Source organism: Mustela putorius, unplaced genomic scaffold, assembly GCF_011764305.1.
Source record: "Mustela putorius furo isolate JIRA1106 unplaced genomic scaffold, ASM1176430v1.1 tig00000873_pilon_pilon_pilon, whole genome shotgun sequence".
Classification (NCBI taxonomy): domain Eukaryota; kingdom Metazoa; phylum Chordata; class Mammalia; order Carnivora; family Mustelidae; genus Mustela; species Mustela putorius.
The window spans coordinates 7,824,971-7,845,696 of NW_025421504.1; the positions used below are offsets into that span (position 1 = coordinate 7,824,971).

Sequence of the window (20,726 nt, forward strand, 5' to 3'; positions counted from 1 at the left end):
AGCGGTTGTCACCTAATAAAAGGGTTCCGTTGTCAAATATGTTTGGAAAAAAAAAGCCATGCAGTTTACTCTATGAAACCTATGAAACAGCCTTTAAAATGTTGAAACAGTTTCTGAATCTTCGAGAGAAGATTATACAAGTTTTCAGAACTCATTAGGTCGGGCCAGATGAAATTGCTGGTTTATAGTTTAAAAAAAAAAAAAAAGATGGTGCTTAAGTAGCAGTAATTTCATAGGATTCAACCCAGTATTTGACTACTGGATCTTTTTAAGTTGTTCCTGGTGTTCCATGGAACACAGTTTGGAAAACGTGGATCTAGGATGTTGGTTTTCCTCTGGAGGTGAGGGAGGAGACGGAGGTGCATGGTTCATGGAGGAGAATCTAAATCCCACTGAAAGCCTTTTCACAGGGCACGTCCCTAGACTCCTGTCCAGGAAGAGTTTGCTGTGCCTCTGGGGTTGTGGGCAGAGTGCATCCTAGAGAATTCTCTCCCTGGAGATTCTGGTCTGACTGTCCCCACCCCCACCCCACAGCAGCCCCCTGAAAGCCACAGCCTGTGGAGAGAACCCCTAGACAGGCCAGGAGCACGTCTGCCGGAGTCAGGACCCCTTTCCTCACCCCAGACAAGCGACAGTCTAGCTGGGCCCAGAAGTCAAGAGCCACAGCGAGCAGTGGGACACGGGTGCTCCGGTTTTCTGTCTGTCGTTGAAGAGGGGCGTTGTGTTTGCATACAGATAGTGGGAGGACTGCGGTGGGTCCGAGGGAACAAGGTCATGGCAGCACACACCACTCCTTTAGGGGAACCCCAGCAGCAGCTCCTCCACAGACCCTGGGGTCCTCACCAGAAGGCCGGGCGTTGCCAGCTCGTTGTCTGTGGAATACTGCAGACTCTCCGAAGACCGGCACTGCATCTCCCGTCCACACCCACTCACAACTGGCCCCAGAATGGAGCTCTCATCCTTGATTCACAGCGGATTCCCTGTGCTCTCCTCTCCTCGTTGTGGAAATAGCGGGGAGCTGCCTTCCTCTTGCTTTGTCCTCGCCCTTCAGTGCCTGTTGATCCGAGTGCGTCTCTGTGCTTGTAAGGGCCTTGCCATCAGCCAACACACAGAACTCCTTGTCCCTGGGGACCCATGGCAATGGCTGAAAATTCTAAACCAAACCCACACTTGGAGGTTAGACAAATGGAGAAGAGCAGATGGTTGGGGCTGCCCAGACATGGGTGGGGAGTCTTGTAAGACCCGGAGCAAGTTACTTGCTCTCTGCTTTGGGCTGTTTAAAATGCAGACATTGATCATATGTATCTCTTCCCCATGGTCATTGGAAAGATTATGTCTGAAAATGTGAAATAAAGGGGCTTAAAAATAGTGCTCAGCAGACATCTCTGTCCCCTTCTGTGACTCCTCTGAGGTTTGGCCTGGTGTTCCATGCCAGTGAGTGGGTGTGGACGTGAGATGTAGAAGCTGACATGCTTCAGCAGAAAAGTTGGGAGGCCTGGGGTAGAGCTTGGTCAGTATGTTTTAGTTGACGTCATTTGGTTGACTGTACCCGGGGCGTGCACACTACAGTTTGCATTGCATTGTAGATGAGGTCAGGAGTGAGGACTGCGGAACAGATGACACGAGGCTGTGTGACAGAGGGGCGGTCGTGGCCGTTGAAGGAGATTCAAGCAGAAGAAGCTGTCAAATAAGTCGAGCAGGTGCCTTTGCTGGATTATACTCTGGGGGTTTCGCCAGTGGAGAGGGGGAGGGCGGACCGTGGAGCCAACCTGCGGCACAGGGGCTGGTGTGAGTTGACAGCCACCGGGGGAGATCATTGGTTTGATTGCCTGCAGAGCTGGTTCGGACGTGGCCGTGGGGCGGGGGCTGTATTGCGGGCTTCCTCAATCAAGAATACCCTATCTCGGTCCAAATGAAAGTCTGCCTCGTGTGGTGATCCCATCAACCCCACTGACTTCTCAAGGCATTTTTAAAATTGTTTCCCACAGGGGGCAAAGCTTATGCCAAATCAGCCCCATTTTCACACTCAGCACCGCTGAGAGGATAGTGTGTGGGCTCTAGGGGACTGGGCTTAGAGATGGAGCCACGGAATGGCCACAGAGCTGCTCAGTGTCCCACGTGGGAACCACAGCTGCGTGTCTGTCTTACAGCCCAGGGCCCAACTTCCCAAAAAGGAGGGAGCAACCGGCGCAGACATCTTCACTGCACTCTTGGCAGAATGGAGATTGTTTTTCTAAGCAGCGTGTGCTAAGTAGGCTCCACAAAATCCGCATATCCTGGGATCTGTGAAGAAAACTAGCAAAAAGGGATTCCATGGCCAAAGACATTGGGACAGTTGCATACTCTACTTCTGTGGGAGAGTCACAAAATGGGCATACTGGTTAAACTTCTGCTTCCATACCCACACATTTATGTGCATATATATGTGCACACCTAAATACATACATGTACGAATGCAGAGAAGTATGCATGTACACAAACACCTCTGTCCACAATATGTTCATATGTGTACATACATATGGTGTGTGTGCATACATACATATCTACCCATATATACATCCACCATATATATTTGGGTGGATGTGTGTTTAGGGTCAAATATATTTGACAGGCACATCCATGAATTGTTTGTAAACATGCACCAGACCTCACAGTCCCCAGAATTCTCTTTGGGAAATGCTATCCCAGACCATCATGCCCGGTGGGTTGCAGGCGAGCCAGACTGCTGACCAGAAATCTAGGCAGTGCCGGGCTGATTTGGAAATATGTCCCCTACTGGACATAACCTTAAAGGCCCATCCAAAGCAGTATTCCAGAAGGAAAAGCCTGTCGATGTCAGGCCGGTGAATAGAGACTGAGACTGGGCCAGACGTAAGTGCTTAGGGAGTGGTGGCTCCTTCAAGGACCGGAGGGGACATGCACCCCCTAAAGGCATTTGGCGTTTTAAGCCCGTGAATCCCCTTGTCCACCGAGCTGCAGTCTGCTGTGAATCCTGCACAGCCTGTGGAGAAAGGGCCTGTGGCCTTTCCCCTACTTCAGCCGCCATGGGAAGTTTCACAGTAATACAGGGACGTATTATGTAGGGTTGGCGGAGACGTCAAATATCTGAACTTCCCGTAGCGATATCAACCGTGACACCCCTGAGGTTCTGTTTTCTGCCTCTGCCAACACATTTCTGGTATGGAAAGCCCTGATTCCTGGGCATGTGGGTCTGTACAGATAGCTCTGATCACCAGGGGCACCTCCTTGTACAGAGCCGAGGCTGGCCACCTCCATCTTCTCTTGGCCCGTTCTTTATTCCCAAGTCCGGGATGTTACACCTGCTTTTCTTAGATGCCATATCTGAGCTAAGTGTCTTCCCTCATTGTCCATCCTTTATGATTTCTCTGTCACGGGTCTGCGGAGCATATAGTGTTCTCAGTGTTGCGTTTTCTCCCAATTTTTCCTTCTGTGTCCCCACCGAAGCTGTTGACATTCACACTGGACAGACAGTAGCAATAGCCGAGCCGTGTGGCTCAGCTCTCCCTGCAGGGCCACACGAATTCGTGAACTTGACACCTACTGAGTGTAGTCATTTGACCAGTCGTGAACACTGTTCACTGTTCACGCCCCAGGATGCATTGTTTTGTCTGGTTCATATGGTATGGTGAGAACCAGGAGTGATGACGGCATCCAGACGCGTGATCGATGGATAGCCCTTGCCTTCCCCTGCTCTGCCAGTTACATTTGCGCCAAAAGAGTTTTCTACTTTGTGTGACATGAATTGTTCATGAATCCATGCTGGTTCCTCTTGATTGCCATTCCTGTTTGTGTGTTTTAGAGATTCGTGAACCAGATTTTTAATAACCTGGTTTTTTTTTCATTCTTTTGGTAGAAAATCACTAACAATTTCTTGGTCACCGTCTGCTGTCACCTAACTCGTAGCTCCCTGATGCTCTGGGAGTGCCCACATCTGTTTTGGATCTCCCTCATAAAAAAAAAAAAAAAAAAAAAACCAGGATTTCATCTGCCAGACACAAGAGCGGATCGTCCGTGTGACTGAGAAAGGCAGCCTACATGTGGGGCCTCCTGATGAAGCTGGCCGGGAGGGTTCTCCCAGTGCCTGCCAATGTGTCGTGGGAATGTCTTGGATCAGATCTGACATTAATTAAAAGAAGGCCCCAGGCTTTGAGCACCTTGCTAGCCGAGTTACATATTTTATTAGTTTTTGACATTTACACTGGACCTTAAGTGGGCCAAATGTTTCACCGTGATTTATGAGATCATCTCTGCTGTGGCTCTGCTGGGTGGTGCCCTGTGCAGCTGCTGTCCCCCACCTGGTGTGGGTGCCCAGGAAACCCAGGGCTGCTCTCCTAGCTCCCCTCTCCCCTGCTCACGGGCCGCGCCTGCTTATGGGTGCTGGGTTTGTCTTGTTTTGTTTTTTAAGATTTCATGTATTTATTTGACAGACTGAGATCCCAAGTAGGCAGAGAGGCGGGCAGAGAGAGAGAGGAGGGAGCAGGCTCCCTGCCAAGCAGAGAGCCCGATGCGGGGCTCGATCCCAGGACCCTGGGATCATGACCTGAGCTGAAGGCAGAGGCTTTAACCCACTGAGCCACCCAGACGCCCCGTGGGTGCTGGTGTTAAAGACACTGTCGCTTCCTCCTGAGCCATTCAGGCTAAGCTTCCTTCTTCTCGGGCATGAGTCTAGAGTCCACACTCTAAATTCCTTGTCCTTCACCCCTTTGTGATCTGGTTTCCATCCAACTCTGTTATAAACACTTCACTTGCAAAGATTTCCTTGAAATTCTTTTCAGATGGATTCCCCGGCCTTTCTCATTTCTCATGTGTGACCCCAGCAGCTACTTGAAATCAGTTCCTGGCCCCTCCCACCCCCGCACCCTCCCCCCACCCCCGCTGCCTCTTAGTTCTTTCTCCCTCAGAGCTGCTGTTTACATGCGGGCTGGAGCTTGGTTTTCGTAGTCAGAGACGCCAGCACTGAGTCTAGATGAGGGTCTGGCCCCACCCCACCTCAGGGTGTTGTGTGGACACACAGGGTGGGCTTTGTGAGGGGGGAGCCCAGTGTCTTAGCATTCAGATGACTGATCCACATTTTTGTTTTCATGCATTGAGGCCATCGTGCAGCTGTTTCTGCTCATGTCTGTGTGTGAATTTGTGTGTGTACACACTCACGTCTACACAGGCTCCCTGTCAGTCATACCATTGCTGCATTCCAGTGGGTGTGAGGTCGTACCTGCTCACACCATTGTCAGACCCTTATGGGTGTGAGTCACACCTGTTCACACCATCGCTGTATCCCCATGTGAGTCACACCCCTTCACATGATCACTGTGCCCCCTGTGTGTGAGTCATACCTGCTCACACCATCACTGCATCCTTGTGTGTGAGTCAAACCAGTTCACACCATCACTGCATCCCTCTGTGGGAATGCCATAAAGTTGTTGTTTGTTTGTTTGTTTTCAAGTTAAATAGACCGGTAAGAACATTCTGGATGAAAGGCCAAGCTGGTCATCAGGGAAGTTAAGTAGAAAACAATTCTCTAGTTCACAGACACAAAGTCCAAGATGAAAAATATGAGTAGAGATGCCAAGAAATATCTAAGTTAATGAGAACGCACAACTTGCAGATTGAAAGGGCCCACCTAAACCTGCGGGTGAATGAACAAAGCCTCCCCCTCAGACAGATCTTGGTGGGATTTAAAAACTCCAAAACAAAGATGAACACATGTAAGAGCTTCCGAAGACAAAAATCAGTTTAACTGCAAGGAACTGAGAATTAAATTAACATCAGACTTCCCAGCAGCAGCCCTGGATACTGGAAGACAGTGGAACAATGCTCTTGAGATGTTGAGGAGAGGTCATTTGGGACCTAGAATTTCCTATCAGGCCAAACTATGAAGTTATGAAACAAAATCAAAATTTGACTTTTACACATGGCAAAGACTCCAAAGTTTATCAGCATTCACCCACCGGCTCAAGGACACCCCGTAACAGAATGAAGAAGGGACACGTGGCATCTGTTCCTGGCATTTTTTTTCCTCTTATTTTTTAAAATATTTTATTTATTTAAGATAGCAAGAGTGCAAGTGAGCGGGGGGGGAGGGCAGAGGGAGAGGGACAAGCAGACCCCCCCCCCCACAGAGCGTGGAGTCCAGAGCAGGGCTCAATACCTTCACCTGATCCGGAAGCAGACGCTTCACTGACTGAGCCAGCCAGGCGTCCCTGTGTGATTCCTCTTACATGAGATCACTAAAGGGGTCACATCCGTAGACACAGAGCTGGGGTGGCGGTTGATGGAGACCGGGCTAGAGGGGGAAATGGGAATTAGTGCTCAATGGGGGACTGGTTTCAGTTTCGCAGGAGAAAAAGAGTTCTGGAAAGGTGGTGGTGGCCAGTGCACCAGTGTGTGAATGACCTTAACACCACTGAGTCATACACTTCAACATGGCTAAAGTGGTAAATTTGATGACATTTGTATTTACTGCCATTAAAAGAAACAAGAGGGGCACCTGGGTGGCTCAGTGGGTTAAAGCCTCTGCCTTTGGCTCAGGTTATGATCCCAGGGACCTGGGATCAAGCCCCACGACGGGCTCTCTGGTCAGCGGGGAGCCTGCTTCCTCCTCTCTCTCTCTCTGCCTGCCTCTCTGCCCACTTGTGATCTCTGTCTGTCAAATAAATCTTAAAAAAATATGTGTAAGAAAGAAAGAGAGGGAGGGAGGGAAGAAAGAGTGAGGAAGGAAGGAAGGAGGTAACTCAATTAATATCCAGAAGATAAGACGGACGCCAGAAAGAATCAAGAAAGAATCCATTGGGCCTTGATTCCTCGGACCATTTTCTTCAAATGGGAAGAGTTTAAAACTTTAGGCTTTAAAGCAATAGCAACCTGGTTTGTAAAGAACATACGTTAGCACCCCACTATCGTAAACTCCGTTTTTATTGGATTGCCATTTTTTGAACTGACCTGGGAATGTACCTTAGATGAGCTGTATCTGCAGAACAAGTACCAAATGGGACAGCTTTCATACAGCAGAGGTGGGAAGAAAGGTCTCTGAATTCTTCAGCTTTTTCAAGGCTGAGCACAGTAGAAAGCAGCAGTGCTGTCAGCCAGCTACCTCAAGAGTGTGATACATTAAAGAAACAAAGGTATTAATATTTAAAGTTATGTAAAGTTACAGTGGTACCCACTGGAGATGGAGAAGCTAGAACTTAGAAAAGTACCTTGCCCCTTAGGTGTGGAACTAGGGGTAGGGAGCGGACATGGGGAGATTTATTACTTTAGATTTTGCTGAACATGATGTTTTCTTCCATTTGTAGGTGTATTGCTTTGGTTAAAAAGTAGTGCGTAGCATAACTTAAAATAACCATTTCTTAGGTTCAAAGTAAGAATATAAAATGAGGGGCGCCTGGGTGGCTCAGTGGGTTAAAGCCTCTGCCTTCGGCTCAGGTCATGATCCCAGGGTCCTGAGATCGAGCTCCGCATTGGGCTCTCTGCTTAGTGGGGAGCCTGCTTCCTCCTCCTCTCTCTCTCTCTCTCTGCCTACTTGTGATCTCTGTCTGTCAAATAAAAAAAATCTTTAAAAAAAAAGAATATAAAATGGAACATTTTGATATGCCTAAAGTCTCAGGAAAAGAAAAGGATATTCGAATATACCGAGATGGTCGCAGCGGAAGTAGCGATAGTGGGAGTCATGGAAGGCTATATGGGCAAGGAAGAGCGCGTGCAGCCTTAGATACCAGCCCCATGTCTCTAAAAGGGCTAAGAGCAGTACCCATCTCGTGGGGTTCTTGAAAAGATTAAATTAAATAGGGTGCCCCAGTGGGTACTCTTGCTGGCATTAATGCCATTCTCAGTCCTTTGAGTCCTAAGCAGGAGAGGAGGCCTGATGGTCAACTAAACAGAGGAGTCAGTGGGGTGTGCTATGAAAAAGCCTAGGAACGTGTAGGCTAAACCTCTTAAGGGCTGTGTGACTTTGGGTGTGTTGCTTGACCACTCTGAACCCCGGTTTACCTCTCTGGAAAAAAACAACAACAATAACAATATCAGTTTTGCAATTGAGTTAGGGTTAGATTAGACCAATTTAGATAATCAACGTAGAGCACCTAGGGCAGGCTTTGGCCTAGTTATTGAGTCTGTTGGCTACAAGTTGCAGAGTGAGAACCCAAAGGGCTTTAGGAAAATAGTGGGGTATTGAAAGGATGTTGACGTATCTCGCATACCCACAGGAGGTACAGACGGGCAGCCAGGCTCCAGCTTCAGGCTAAGTGAAAGACAGACACAGACACTTCCAGGATCCAGTTCACCTTATCTGTTGCCGCTTCTCTCCGCTTCTCTTCCATGCCCGATACACAGTCTCCCTGGCCAGAGGGTGGGTTCACACATAATGGCCGTGACCGCCCACACTGCAGAGCCCACCAGCCGCCTCTGGGCACATGGCGGTGGCAGAGCTGGGTGGAGAAGGCAGGCAGTTATTTTCCTCCTCTGTTTACATTCTTGTGAAATGCTGCTGCTCCCTTTAAGAAAGATACGGCCCCTGCCTTCATACAGGCATTGTTTTACACTCCCTGCCGTTGGCGGAGCAGAACACAGCTGTGTGGTCTGAGACGTGACCCCCTGCCTGGCTGTTAGAAATACTTGGGTGGGAGTCGGATACATGAACCCGTGCCTTAGGTCATCCATCATCCCAAAAGAGCTGCCAGACCCTAATTTCACTTGTAAGTCCTTCAGGGGGGTTAAAGTGCTTCTTCCCTCCCCCATTTCTGTCAGCCTCCAGTCCACGTGAGTTGCAAACCAGGAGTCAGCCCCACCTCCTACCTCCGAGGGTCCTGCATTCAAGCATGTCCAAGAGCTTGCCATACCCCACACGTGGCCTATGGGTGCACCCACCCCTGCAGGCAGGCGGGCCCCAGGCTGCCTGTTCCTTTGGCAAGGCAGCTCTGCCCTCCGGGGATGGGACCCTTCTTGAGGAACACGGGGAGGGCAGCGGGGGTCAGCTACCTCCTGCCTCCCTAGGGCCGCGAGGTCCTCTGGGCAGGGTCATTCCTATGGAATCAGGAGCAGCGCCCCGGGCGTGCTGATCCCCTGGCTTCTCCTGATCCCAGGAGTCCCCAGTCTTTGTGGGGAGAAGCCCATGAGACGCTGGGCTGTTAGCTGTGTGTCCGTGTGTGTGTGCTGTCTGCAGCGCACGCTTCCGGGGGCTGGTTCTCGGGCTCAGTTCTTGCTGTGACTTCCTTCCAGCAGTTTGTGAAACTCTGAGACAGGGATGGTGCCCTGGGATGGCTGTGTCCATGCTTCCCGCCTCTGTCCCGTAACTCTGTCCCACCTCAGCGTCATTTTCCCTGACTGGGAGTTGGGGAGGGGGAGCCTTCAGACTCCAGCGCGGTGCTGGGGGCCTCCTCGGTGCCTGGGGTCAGGCAGCATGTAGTGGAACTGCACCCCTGGCTTCAGATGAGCCCATCCATCGCAGGTATGCTTGTGCCGGGAAATCATTCGACGCCGGCCACGCCTGGGCTGCCTGGTGTCCGTCCTGCTTCGTCCTGGTTGTGGAGCTTGTTAGGTTCTCGGTGCTTCCTGAAGCCCCACAAGGAGTTGTTGGGAAATTACAGAACAGAACCTTGTGCACTTAAGTAGTGTGAATTGGTCAGATCTGAACAACCAGATGCTTCCCTACATGCCTGAGCTTTGGAAGTGGGAGAGGAAGCTCAGAGACCAGGTGACTGGGCAGAGGTTCAGAGAGCAGAGAACACCATGCTCTCTGGCCTCTCTACTGCACCTGGCCTGGCCCCTCTACTGCACCTGGCCTGGCCCCACTACCGCACCTGGCCTGGCCTCTCTTCCGCACCTGGTCTGACCCTCTGCCACACACCTGGTCTGGCCCTGGGCCTGCAGGTTAATCCTCTAGCTAGAGGGCACTGCCCACTGTGGCCGCAGGGGTGCAGGGTGAGGGGACCTGGCTAGAGGCCTGCGTCTGGGCATGACGCAGGGCTTGGGGGTTGGAAGAGCTCAGCATTATCTGTACCAGCAGAGACATTCCCTCCCTTTTCCTCCATGGGAACACGGGGATCTGATCTTTGTCTGCTGAAAACTGAAGCAAATTGAAATGGACTCTTGGACATGGGTATTAAACAAAGTGCCTTCACTTGCTATTTAAAGATGTGGCTGTATCATCGCTCCTCGTTCCTACCAATGAGAGGCCTCCTTCTCTGCCGTCTGCTGGGGTGGGAGGGGCAGGGTCTCAGGAAAGCAGTTTCTTTGAGTCTTTCATTGGAGACAGTAGAATATGCTAAAAAGCACACTTGCAAACATTAATTACGGAGTGCTTGTTATAATTAGAGGGAGACCCGTGTTGGAGTTCTTCAGTTATCAAGATCTCTTAGTAAACTCTTAAGGTACGACTATGGACGTCTATAGGAAGGTGAGTTAAATTGGACTCTTCTGGAACACCTGTGTTTCTCATCTTTCCCAGCACTTGACTTTACCCAATACAAATAGCTCGGCTAGTCATCCGTATTAGAAAGTGAGTCGAACTACTTTTTCAGAAAAACGACCCTAAGGAGATCGTTTCTCTCCTTCGCAGGGCGGTTGCCAGGCTCCACGGGGATTCTGTGGCAGTACGTGGCTGGTTGTACCAACATCCTGTTACGTGAACATGTAACACGATCAGAAATCCCACCTTCCTGGTTTCCCTTTCTGCTGGAACTCTGTGTGCGGCCAAGGACGGGCCAAGTGGGGGAATCAGCCTATTGTGGGCCAGTCTCCCCAGAAGGCTCAGCCAAGCTGAGGGTTCAGAGTGGAAATACAGACAGCAGGTGTGTCTAGGCCAGATGGGTCAACCCTCCCGACAGCCAGAAGCAAGCCCTTACGGCCAGGAAACCCCCCTGGAGTGTGATGGACACTGGCCCTCTCCGGGCCCAGTGACGGTGCCCAGATGGGCAAGAGCAGGGAGGAATCAGCACTGAGCTCGCCCAGCAGCCCTGGAGGCTCGCGCTGCCACTGGGAGTAGGCACACCCCCTTCCTCACGGCCCCATTGCCCACATGGGCCCCTCCAACCACGGATGTTCCAGATGGTTATATCTCTATCTTTTTAAAAAAAAATTTACTTACTTTTGAGAGAGAGTGAGCAAGCACATAAGCAGGGGAGGGGCAGAGGGAGAGAATTGTCCAGCAGATTCCCCACTAAACATGGAGCCTGACGCAGGGCTCGATCCCAGCACCCTGAGATCATAACCTGAGCTGAAACCAAGAATCGGATGCTTAACCAACGATGCCACCCAGGCGCCCCCTCTCTGTTTTTCAGTAAGTAGCCCACGAGGACCTGGGAATGTGGTATGTGGCTGCTCGACCTCGCTCCCAGGACTGAGCCCATACTTAAAGTTGTGTGTCATCTGGCCAGAAGGGTCACCTTGACAATACCAACCTCACTATTCCTTTTAGCCCAGCCTACTCTCGGCATCCACAGACATCCCAGCCTGTGGAACTGCTCAGCTGCTGCAGTCACCCCTCTTCTCTTAGGGAATGACAGTCTCAATGTCCCTGTGGTCAGACATTTCAAAGCCCTCCTTCCTCAAGGTAATTTCTCCCTGCCTCCGGCAGCAACTGGAGGGTCATCTCCTCTCGTTCTGTCCTCAGTGGAGATGAGAGCAAGGAAGCCATCCTATTTCATATCATTTCTCCGCCTTTGGGATCGGTGGTGGGTATGTTGTTGGTTGGTTGGTTGGTTGGTTGGTTTTTTAAGATTTTATTTCTAAGTAATCCCTATACCTGACATGGGGCTCGAACTCACAACCCTGCACATAAGAGTCACCTACTCTACGGACTGAGCCCGCCAGGTGCCCCTGTGGCCTTGTTTAATAATACTGAGCCCTCGCGGGATGGGAGCTGCTGTCGTACTTTTCATACTTTGTAAGTCCAGGAGAAAACGTCCTAACCTCCCCCTTATTTCCTGCTTGTCTCTGTGCTGACCTTCTCTGACGGCTTTTGCCTGTGCTGTCTAGAACTGATAGCACGAGCACATCTGCCAGAGACCCCACCAGAGCACTGAGTGGCACGTACCCCAGAGATCCCGTGGCCCCCGCAGGGCCATCCTGAGATGCAGGGAGGGAACAGCATGGATGCTGGAGGGAGAACTGAGGCTTCCCAGCAGCGCAGACGTGAACAGACAAGGTTTCAGCTCGCGGCGAGCCCAGCAATAGCCACCCCAGAGGCCTGTGATCAGGAGTTGCCGGGAGACAGTCGCAGAGCCCAGACCAGGGACGTGAGACCCCCGTAATCTTCAGCCCTGCCCTGGGTGCCCCTGGACACCCGGATTGTATTTCAGAAGCATCTCTCTGCTGAGACCACATGACCGCTGTGTGCACGTGCGGAGGAGCGTAACCAGGCAGGGAGAGGAAGCGTGTCCCCACAACAGCCCTACTGAACCAGATACCGCATTTCTCTGCACTCCTGTCCTGGCGTTCCCTCCCATCCCCCGTGAGACCTGATAGCCGTGACCTTCAGGCAGCACTGAAATGTCACAGATGTCACCGTTTCGGAGGCTGGCAAGGTCTGCTGCAGAAGACCTGCGAACTCCCCCATCATCCCACCCCCGACACCAGCCGTGACTTTGAAAGTGAAGAAATGGTGAGCCCTTGATGGAAAAAGAAAATACTGGTTGCTGTGGTCTGAATGTTTGTGTCCTCCCCAAATTCATACGTGGAAATCCTGCACCCCGATGTGATGGTATCAGGAGATGCTTAGGTCGCAAGAGTGGAGCTCAGGGATCAGTGTCTTACTGCAGAGATTCATGAAGGGTCCCTGTCCCTTTGACCACGTGAGGACATGTCTCTGAACCAGGAAGCAGGTTCTCACCAGAGATCGCGTCTGCCAGCATCCTGGTCTTGGGCTTCCCAGCCTCCAGAACTGTGAGAAATGGATCCAGAAATGGATCCGTGTGACTTATCTGCCATCCCGTTCATGGCATTTCGTGATGGCAGCCCCAATGGACCAAGACACTCATTTTTAACTGTTCACTTTCCTACCACCTACTTAAACTCTTAGAATGTTCTAGAATAGTTTAAAACGGATGAAGAGTAGCTCTTGGTCTGAGGCCGGTGGTTCTCAACAGGGTACGGTTTTTCCCCAGGGGACATGTGGCCGTGCCTGGAGACATTTTGATTAGCACCCCTCGCGGGTGTTGCCAGCATCTAGTGGCCAGAGGCCAGGGACGGCCCTTGGCATTGGGCAACACCCAGACCAGCCTCCTCTGACGCAAGGTCAACAGTGAGGCATTTTTCTAGGAACCTTGAACCGTCTACCAGGACCTGAGTCGTAACTCCTTTGTTCTCTTCCCCAGTGGGTGACAAGGACGGATGGAGATTCGGAAGGGCGGGCAGCTGGAGAGATGGGCACCCGTGCCCCGCCTCCGTCCCCTACACCCTCCCCGCCCACCCACCCCAGGCCCTTCCACACACCCCTCCTTCCGGCAGGAGAGAGGAGTGGGTGGGCCGGGCCCCAGAGCCTGTTCCCCGCTCTGCATCCAGACCCCCACTACAGGGCTGGCGTTTATCTGATCTCTTTGCACCGAGTTAATAGCAGGAGGTGCGAAGAGAGCCAGTGGCTTCCTGATAATATTCCAGTCACTTTGGTTTCTTGTCTTAATTACCTTCCTAATTTGCACTTTTGGGGGACACCTGGGGTGTGAGCTCCAGTCGGCGCTTTTTTCCTCTGCTCCTTTTCCACCCAGCGGGTTCTTTCTACCATCTGTGGATCTCAAGTATCTGCCTTAATTCTCTTATTTATGTTCCTTCCGTGCGGGTAATTTGTCTTGGTCTTTCGTTGGTTTCTCTCCGCGGTGTTATCCTACATTCAGACAGGGCAGCCACTGTGTTCCCTTTGCCCATTGCCTCTCCTTCCCCTGGTGGAGGTTGGGGGGAGGGAGGGCTTTGGCCCCCTCTCCTCCCATGGCAGCTTGCGCTTTGGGGGCTGGGAGAATGTGTCCTCCCCTCCCCCCAGCCCAGGGCAGAGCCAAGAGGAGGGAGGGGCTCATTTTGCAGTTCTTCGCAGCAGGGTGGGGGCAGAGCGACTGTGCATTCATTTTGCGCCAGACCTCTTTGGGGCACGGATTCAGAAGCCAGCTCCCGCCACCCGCCCCCGGGAGAAAGCTGCGAGCACAGGTCTGCAGGGTGGGGGCGGGGGAGAAGTGGGGGCCTGAGATTCAAGGGTTGGCTCTGCTTCTCGAGGCTCCTGTCCCTGGGAGTGGCTGCTTTTTCTCCTGCCTTAACGGGGTACTCCCCTGCTCAACCTGCCAGAGCTACTGAGGGCATTTATGTTCGTCAGAGTGCTGGGACTTTCTCCAAATAACAGGAAGGCCTTAGTTTGCTAATTAATATAGGTCCCATGCCTCTGGTCTGCACCATCATTTACTTAAAATGACTAATTAGAGCAACATCTTTAACAAAAGAGTAGGCCAACTGTTGTTTATAGTTTAGAAAAGGAAATTTTTTTCAAAGGAAGGGAGGGATATGCCCCTCTGGTGTCGTAAAACACCCCTTAGGCCCTCCCTAGTTTTTGACACCTGGAAGGGGGGGAGAGGAGCAGGGGTCCCTGGTGAAGCTCTCTGCCTCGGAGACCCACAGTTACCTCTGAGAGTGGGTTGAGGTCTCGGCTGTGTTGGCACGAAACAGAGTTGAGAACAGCAGGTCTGTAAACAGTGGACTTGCTGATGGTAGGAGACTGGCCAGATGGAGGCAAATCGAGGTCCTCCAGCTTTCTGAGACTCAGAAGATGCGTAAAAAAGGGCTCCATCCTTTTTTTTTTTTTAAGATTTTTTTTAATTTATTTGACAGACAGATCACAAGTAGGCAGAGAGGCAGGCAGAGAGAGAGAGGAGAAAGCAGGCTCCCTGCTGAGCAAAGAACCCGATGCGGGGCTCAATCCCAGGACCTTGGGATCACGACCTGAGCCAAAGGCAGAGGCTTTAACCCACTGAGCCACCCAGGCGCCCCTCCATCCTGCTGAAAAGGATGCCCGGAACCCCCAGACATAGCCTCCTAGCCCAGCCTGAAATCCCTCTCTCCCCACTACCCAGCCCCTGGAAGCTTGTCGGGTACATCAGGCAAATCTGGAGATGGTGAACGTGCATCCAAGTCCCTCCCTGGAGTTGTGGTTTCCTCTGCACCCTCAGAGGACATTTCTGAAAGAGATAGAAAAGAACGCACAGCCAGGGAAAAGGAAGAGCTTGGACCTCAGAATCAGAGCCCGCCTGGTCTCTCAGACCAGCTCCCCCTCACCTTTCCTCTCCACTGGGGAAGCAGAGGGGATGAGTCCCACCTTTCCTCCATATGTCTAGCCCAGCGTCTGGCTGCAAGTGGCCACCGGCCCTCCCATTTCTCAAAAGAAAGACCACAGTGACACTAAGGTCTTGAATACAAAGCTTAATATAGAATCAGATTCATCTCAGGGGAAAGACATGCTAAATGGAAGCTCGGCCTTTGTGAAAAATTTACATTAGGAGCCTTAAAAATTAAACAAACATAAATCCATTTTTAAAAGCTCAATTTTGAAACGTCTGGCAGTGTTGGCTTGGCTGGCCGTCTCAGCCCCGGAGCTCATTAGAGGCCCTGTCTCGGGGGCTTGTCGGCGGTTGGCTTCGCTGCGTGCCGTGCGTGCTGGAAGGGTGCTGTCTGGTTTCAGAAACACACTCCCCCAGACCCTTGAAGTCTGAGTCTGATAGCGGCCCAAGAGTCATGCCACATGATCCATGGGGTTTCCTCCCCTCTGAAGTCCTAGGATTCTGTATGTCGTCATTGGTCATTATCAGAAATATGGGAAGCATCGAAATACGGTGTATCAGAATCCCAAATTCTCAGTGAGCAACCTCCAGTGGCTATAGCCTCCAGGAAGCCCCCCCGCCCAGAAGACTGAAGCACAGAGGGGAAAATGAGGCAAAAAGAGCGCTTTCTGCCTTAGCAGGGTCTGTGAACGCCATACCCCACTGCAGTTTCTTGGTGACCCAGACTGGGTTATAGGCGAGCTCTTAGGCCTTAACATGGGACCAGTCTGAGGAGTCCTTTGTCTCCGCATGCCTCCTAGAGTCACCATCGCAAGCCCAGTGTGCCCCCAATGAAACGAAACAGGACAAAGAGAGGCCTTTCAAAGAGGCAGTGAATCCTAAAAGAAGACGAGCCCTTCTCACTTGGTTGATTTCCCCCTCTTCCCTCGTTACAACACAGAAGTTCCTCCTGGCCCCCAAACCCCTTATTTCTTGACTCTGACCAATATTGGTAGTCCCCTTTCCGGCCTTGATTCAGACGGGCCTCTAAACTCTCCCACAGATATCAGGAAGTGTTTTAACCTCATGGGACTACCCCTCTGATCCCAGGCCAGTTCCATTTTTCCATAACGTGTCCCTCTGCATCAGGTTCTTATAGACCAGCATTGTCCTCCACATGTGATCAGGGTCAGGGTGTTGGTAAGCTTGGAAGGCTCGCTTGTCCTTCTGGAAAGGCTTCGGGAATCATCTTGTCTTTCCCCAAGCTTAAGCTAGATGATAGCCACACCGTCTCAGAGGAGATAGACTAGGACTGTCTACCATTTCAAGATGGCTCCTCAGACGTCTGGGAAGACATCACTGGGCTACCCCATCAGCCTTGGGTATCGTGTTTGTTGAGAAAATAAATCCCTCTGTGTTTAGCTCAGGAGTCAGTAATCAAGCTCTTTCTGCAAAGGGCTGGACAGTCAACATTTTAGGTCTTTGGGCCATACGGTCTCTGTCACAGCTACTCTTCTCTGCTGATGACGTGCAAAACCAGCCACAGACAACTTGTCCACCGACAGGCATGGCGGTGTGCCAACGAAGCTTTATTTGAGAGCACTAAAATTATGTAATTTTCATGTGTCATGAAATACTATTCTTTCCTTGGTTTTTTTTCCCCAATTATTTAAAAATGTGAATATTGTTCTTAGCTGGCTAAGAACAGAAATAGGCAGCGGGCTTGGTTTGACCCGCAGACCGTCGCCGGCCAACCCCCAGCGGAAACTCCGGTTGTGTGGATTTTCTGTTCGGATAGCCTCAAGCGGTCGCACTCGACACAGTGAGGGCAATGAGCCTCATTCAAAAGTTTCTCCTAACCCCTCATGGTTTTTTGTGTTTTTTTTTTTAATGTCTGTTTCAGAGGGTCTCGCTGTCGGCGTTGGATTTGGGGCCATAGGGAAGACAGCATCTGCCACCTTCGAGAGTGCCAGGTGAGCCAGCACCCGCCGCCCAAGGGCACAGGGTGCTCTGAAGTGCGTCTTACCTGGATGGGCACCCCGAGCCCCACGGATAGAAGTGGGGGCGAGGTCAGGTAGGCTTCCCTGAGAGAGGAGCTCCGTCAAAGAGCAGGCGCAGCCGTATGTGAGAGGAGCTATCTGACGGGCAACCACTTTGAAAACACCCACGCGCGTATAATCACCTGCATCCCCCAAATTCTTTAAGTGTGTAAAGACTAAACACCAAAAAAAAACCCACACACACAAAAAACAAAGCCAGCTCCGGTGCTGTCTGCTGCTCCCTCCTTTCGAAGCTCACCCCCTTTCTCTCTCCGGACACTGCACTGGTACCCCCCAGGCTCCCCCTTGCTCGTCGGTTCCTCTGCAGATTCTCCTGAGGGCTTCCATCCCGTGGCCTCTTCTCAGATGTCTGTGTTGCCCAGGAGCCATCACTGGGGCACCCTTTCTCCCCACTTTCTTCCCCACTCGGGGAGGCTCCTCCATTCCCAAGACTTTATTTCCCATCTGTTTGCTGGTGATGCCCACACCGGTCTTCAGCCTAGATTGTTCTCCAGAGCTTCGTCTCCGGGTCCAGCTGCCTTGCAGACAGGTCCGCTTCGATGTTTCTCGGGATCCCGGTGCTCAGCGCATTGCCTCCATCTGCGCTCCCGCACAGCACGCTTCCCCGGCCCCGCCTTGCCCCGCCACAGACCTAACCAAATTCACTGCTGTCTCTGACGCCTCATTTCCATAGACGGTCACCACACCTTGTAAGTTCTACTCCCCTGCTACCTCCCTGGCATTACATGGGGCTTAGATGATGCTACAGCCTTGGGACCCCCTAAGGGACTTATCCTTCAGCCATCACAGAGGTGGATTCTACATGGTCCCCCTGCATCCACAGAACCATAAATACTACAACCTTCGGGCTGGAGGAGAGTCGGGGGGAGCCTTCCGTCCAAGGCTGGCCAAGTCAGGTGCCTTCAAGAGACCGAGGGGCGCAAAAATGCGTGCACACAGTCATCGGGTGGAGACAGCTGGGAATGGTGAGGACGGAGGCGAGCCTCAGCTAGGCAGTGCGGGAACTCTCGAAAGGCACAATTATTTTAAAAACGGAACTCCTGTTACAGAGGTGGCACAGGGGCTGCTGGTTTCGAACCCCCACATCTAGCTCATTTCACTGCAATCTCAACATCGACACCCCCTGCCCCACCCCAAGGCAATGGCCCCACCTCCTCAGGTGATCGACTGTCCCCCGTGCTTGTCAGGAACTCACTTCCCCCAGAGCCCCTTTCGCACGCTTCCCGGGCAGCCAGACCCACGTGAGGCCTCTTTCTGCCCCATCACCTCCGTCCAGCTGTTCCCTCAACCGACGCGGGGTCCCTGTGTGTTAGGTGTCATCTCTGCCCATCTTCAAATTCTAATGCTGCGTGTTAGGGGACATGTGTGCTCCTTGAAGCCGCAGACGTGAGTGTGGGCTGGCATGTTCCAAGTCGAAATTTTCCTTGTTCTCAGCTTCTCATTCCCGCCTGTCAGGCTCGCAAGTCACTCCAGCATCATCTGTTACCGTGATGTCTGTTGTGAAAACCAAACGAGAGGTCGATGCAGGGGGCGGGGGAGGACTGCATGATGTGAGCAATGTCACCCACATCGGGCGAATGGTGACTCACAATGCCCGGCAGACTGCTCTTCTCGGGCAGTGGGAGAGGGCCGGACCGGTGTGTGGATTTGGCTTTGCTTAGATCACGAGAAACTTGAGAGTCCGTGGGAGCCGGGGCCAGGGGGTCAGAGCAGCCCCGAGGCACTGGCCCTGGGAGCATCCGCAGGCCAGGTCCTCCCAGGGCACAGGCACTGCACATATTGTGATAAGTCTATGGCCCACAGGTGACAGCCCTGTTTCCCCCACACTCACCCTCCACCCCTGGCCCTGGGCTCACAGGCCAGGCTTTCAGTCCAGGGGCACCGTATCCCCCGGGCACATCAAGATATCAACTTGGATGGCCCTCTCTTCTCTCACCTATACTCTCTGTTCATCTTGATAAGTATTTTTGAAGAAAGTAGAGCAAAAACCCTTCCAACCAGGCTCCTCTCTTCCCTTTGAGCAGGCTGTCCCGGAGTTACGTAAGCCCCGCAACAGGACCCTCCCACTGGGATGAGCAGGGGCTGAGGCCCCGGGATGGTCAGCCTCCCAAGCCCCCCGCTGAATGAGCTGCTGGGGTGTGATCCCACCCCCGCACTGCACCCACCCCCAGCCACGGCCTGTGGGGCATAGACATTGGGCCCTTCCGCCCAGAGGTTGTCCCTCAAGCAGACCCCACCCTTTAGCCCGGTTTCCCCCACCCAGAGATCAGCATCTAGTTGGTCCTTTGGGTTCCTCCTTCCCAGATGCCCGTGATCTTACTCCTGGGTCGGGGGAAACGCACAGCAGCCCCCAGGCCGGGCTTGTGAACTTTCTCGGCCCTTGGCTCACGGTTCAGTTGAATCTCCAGGGGAGGATAGGGACCAGCGGGCGGACGAAAGGGAGCGAGGGAGAAGGAGAAAGAAAGCGACAGGCAAATAATGCCAGAGGGTGGGCGCACGAGCTAAGTCATCAGATGATTAAGCACGTCGCGTAAAAGAGACAGGTTTTGCTTGATAAAATTCCAGCTCCGTGCGGTGCAGAGGCGGCTTGCCTAATGCAGGCCCCGGGAAGGCTGGAAGTAAAGGCAGGAGAGAAGATGCAAGGTGCACGCTGACCTACACGTGTGGCGGCTTTAGAGTCAGACAAAACAGACCTGGAGGCAGAAACCGCATAAAGAATAAGGTCAGTGGTTCCCAAGGAGAGAAACGGCGCCCCAGGGTGCTAGGACCCCCTGTGTCTGCACGCACCTGGCCTCGTTAAGTCTCCAATCGGCTAAGAACCCTGGGGCGGGGTGCGGGGAGGCAAAACCGCCGTCCTGGTGAGGGCTTACGGTTCCCCTCTCGGTGCTGAGAAGACATGAAAAGTGAGCACTGGGTACGCCACGGACAGAAGTGGGGCCCCGACCTGGCGATTAGAAAATCTCCATCGTGTTGAAGCACACACAGGCACGTGTATCCCAAAATTGAGGAGAGCGCTGTGTGCCGCCGAGAAGGTCAGAGCGCCCCCAGATCAACACCGCTCGGACCACAGGCTGTGACCTCGGTGTGACATTACTGTAAATCACAGAAAAGAGCCCAAACAGTTGGTTAGCGGGCAGCGAACCCTGGAGGCGCCGTTAAGATGAGCGGACGTGAGCTCCGGGGGTGAGGGACGGGAATCCAAACCCAGCGCATGTCCCTTCCCCCGCGTCAGGGGCCCTTCGTGAAACGTGGGGTGCTTCCTTGGGACTGTGGGGACGGGCCGCCGGAAGAAGCAGAGACGACAGAGGCAGGGAATGCCATCAACGGGTGCCTGGGTCAGTCCCCAGGGTGTTTTTAGGGCCAGGGGAGGATGGAGTTCACATGGTACTTTCTAGAAGGTAAGCTGAGGAGATCCATCATT

The 20,726-nt window shown here is 52.5% G+C and overlaps 1 protein-coding gene across 5 annotated transcripts in view; it reads left to right on the top strand.

Moving 5' to 3' along the window:
* SLC39A11 (solute carrier family 39 member 11) overlaps nt 1-20,726 on the top strand; it is a 320,940-nt gene that overhangs the window by 242,627 nt on the left and 57,587 nt on the right. For all 5 annotated transcript variants that reach the window (XM_004749059.2, XM_004749060.2, XM_045085987.1 and 2 more), the window contains one exon: nt 17,149-17,218. In XM_004749059.2, the coding sequence (XP_004749116.1) occupies nt 17,149-17,218 (70 nt within the window). The remainder of the gene's footprint in view (nt 1-17,148; nt 17,219-20,726) is intronic.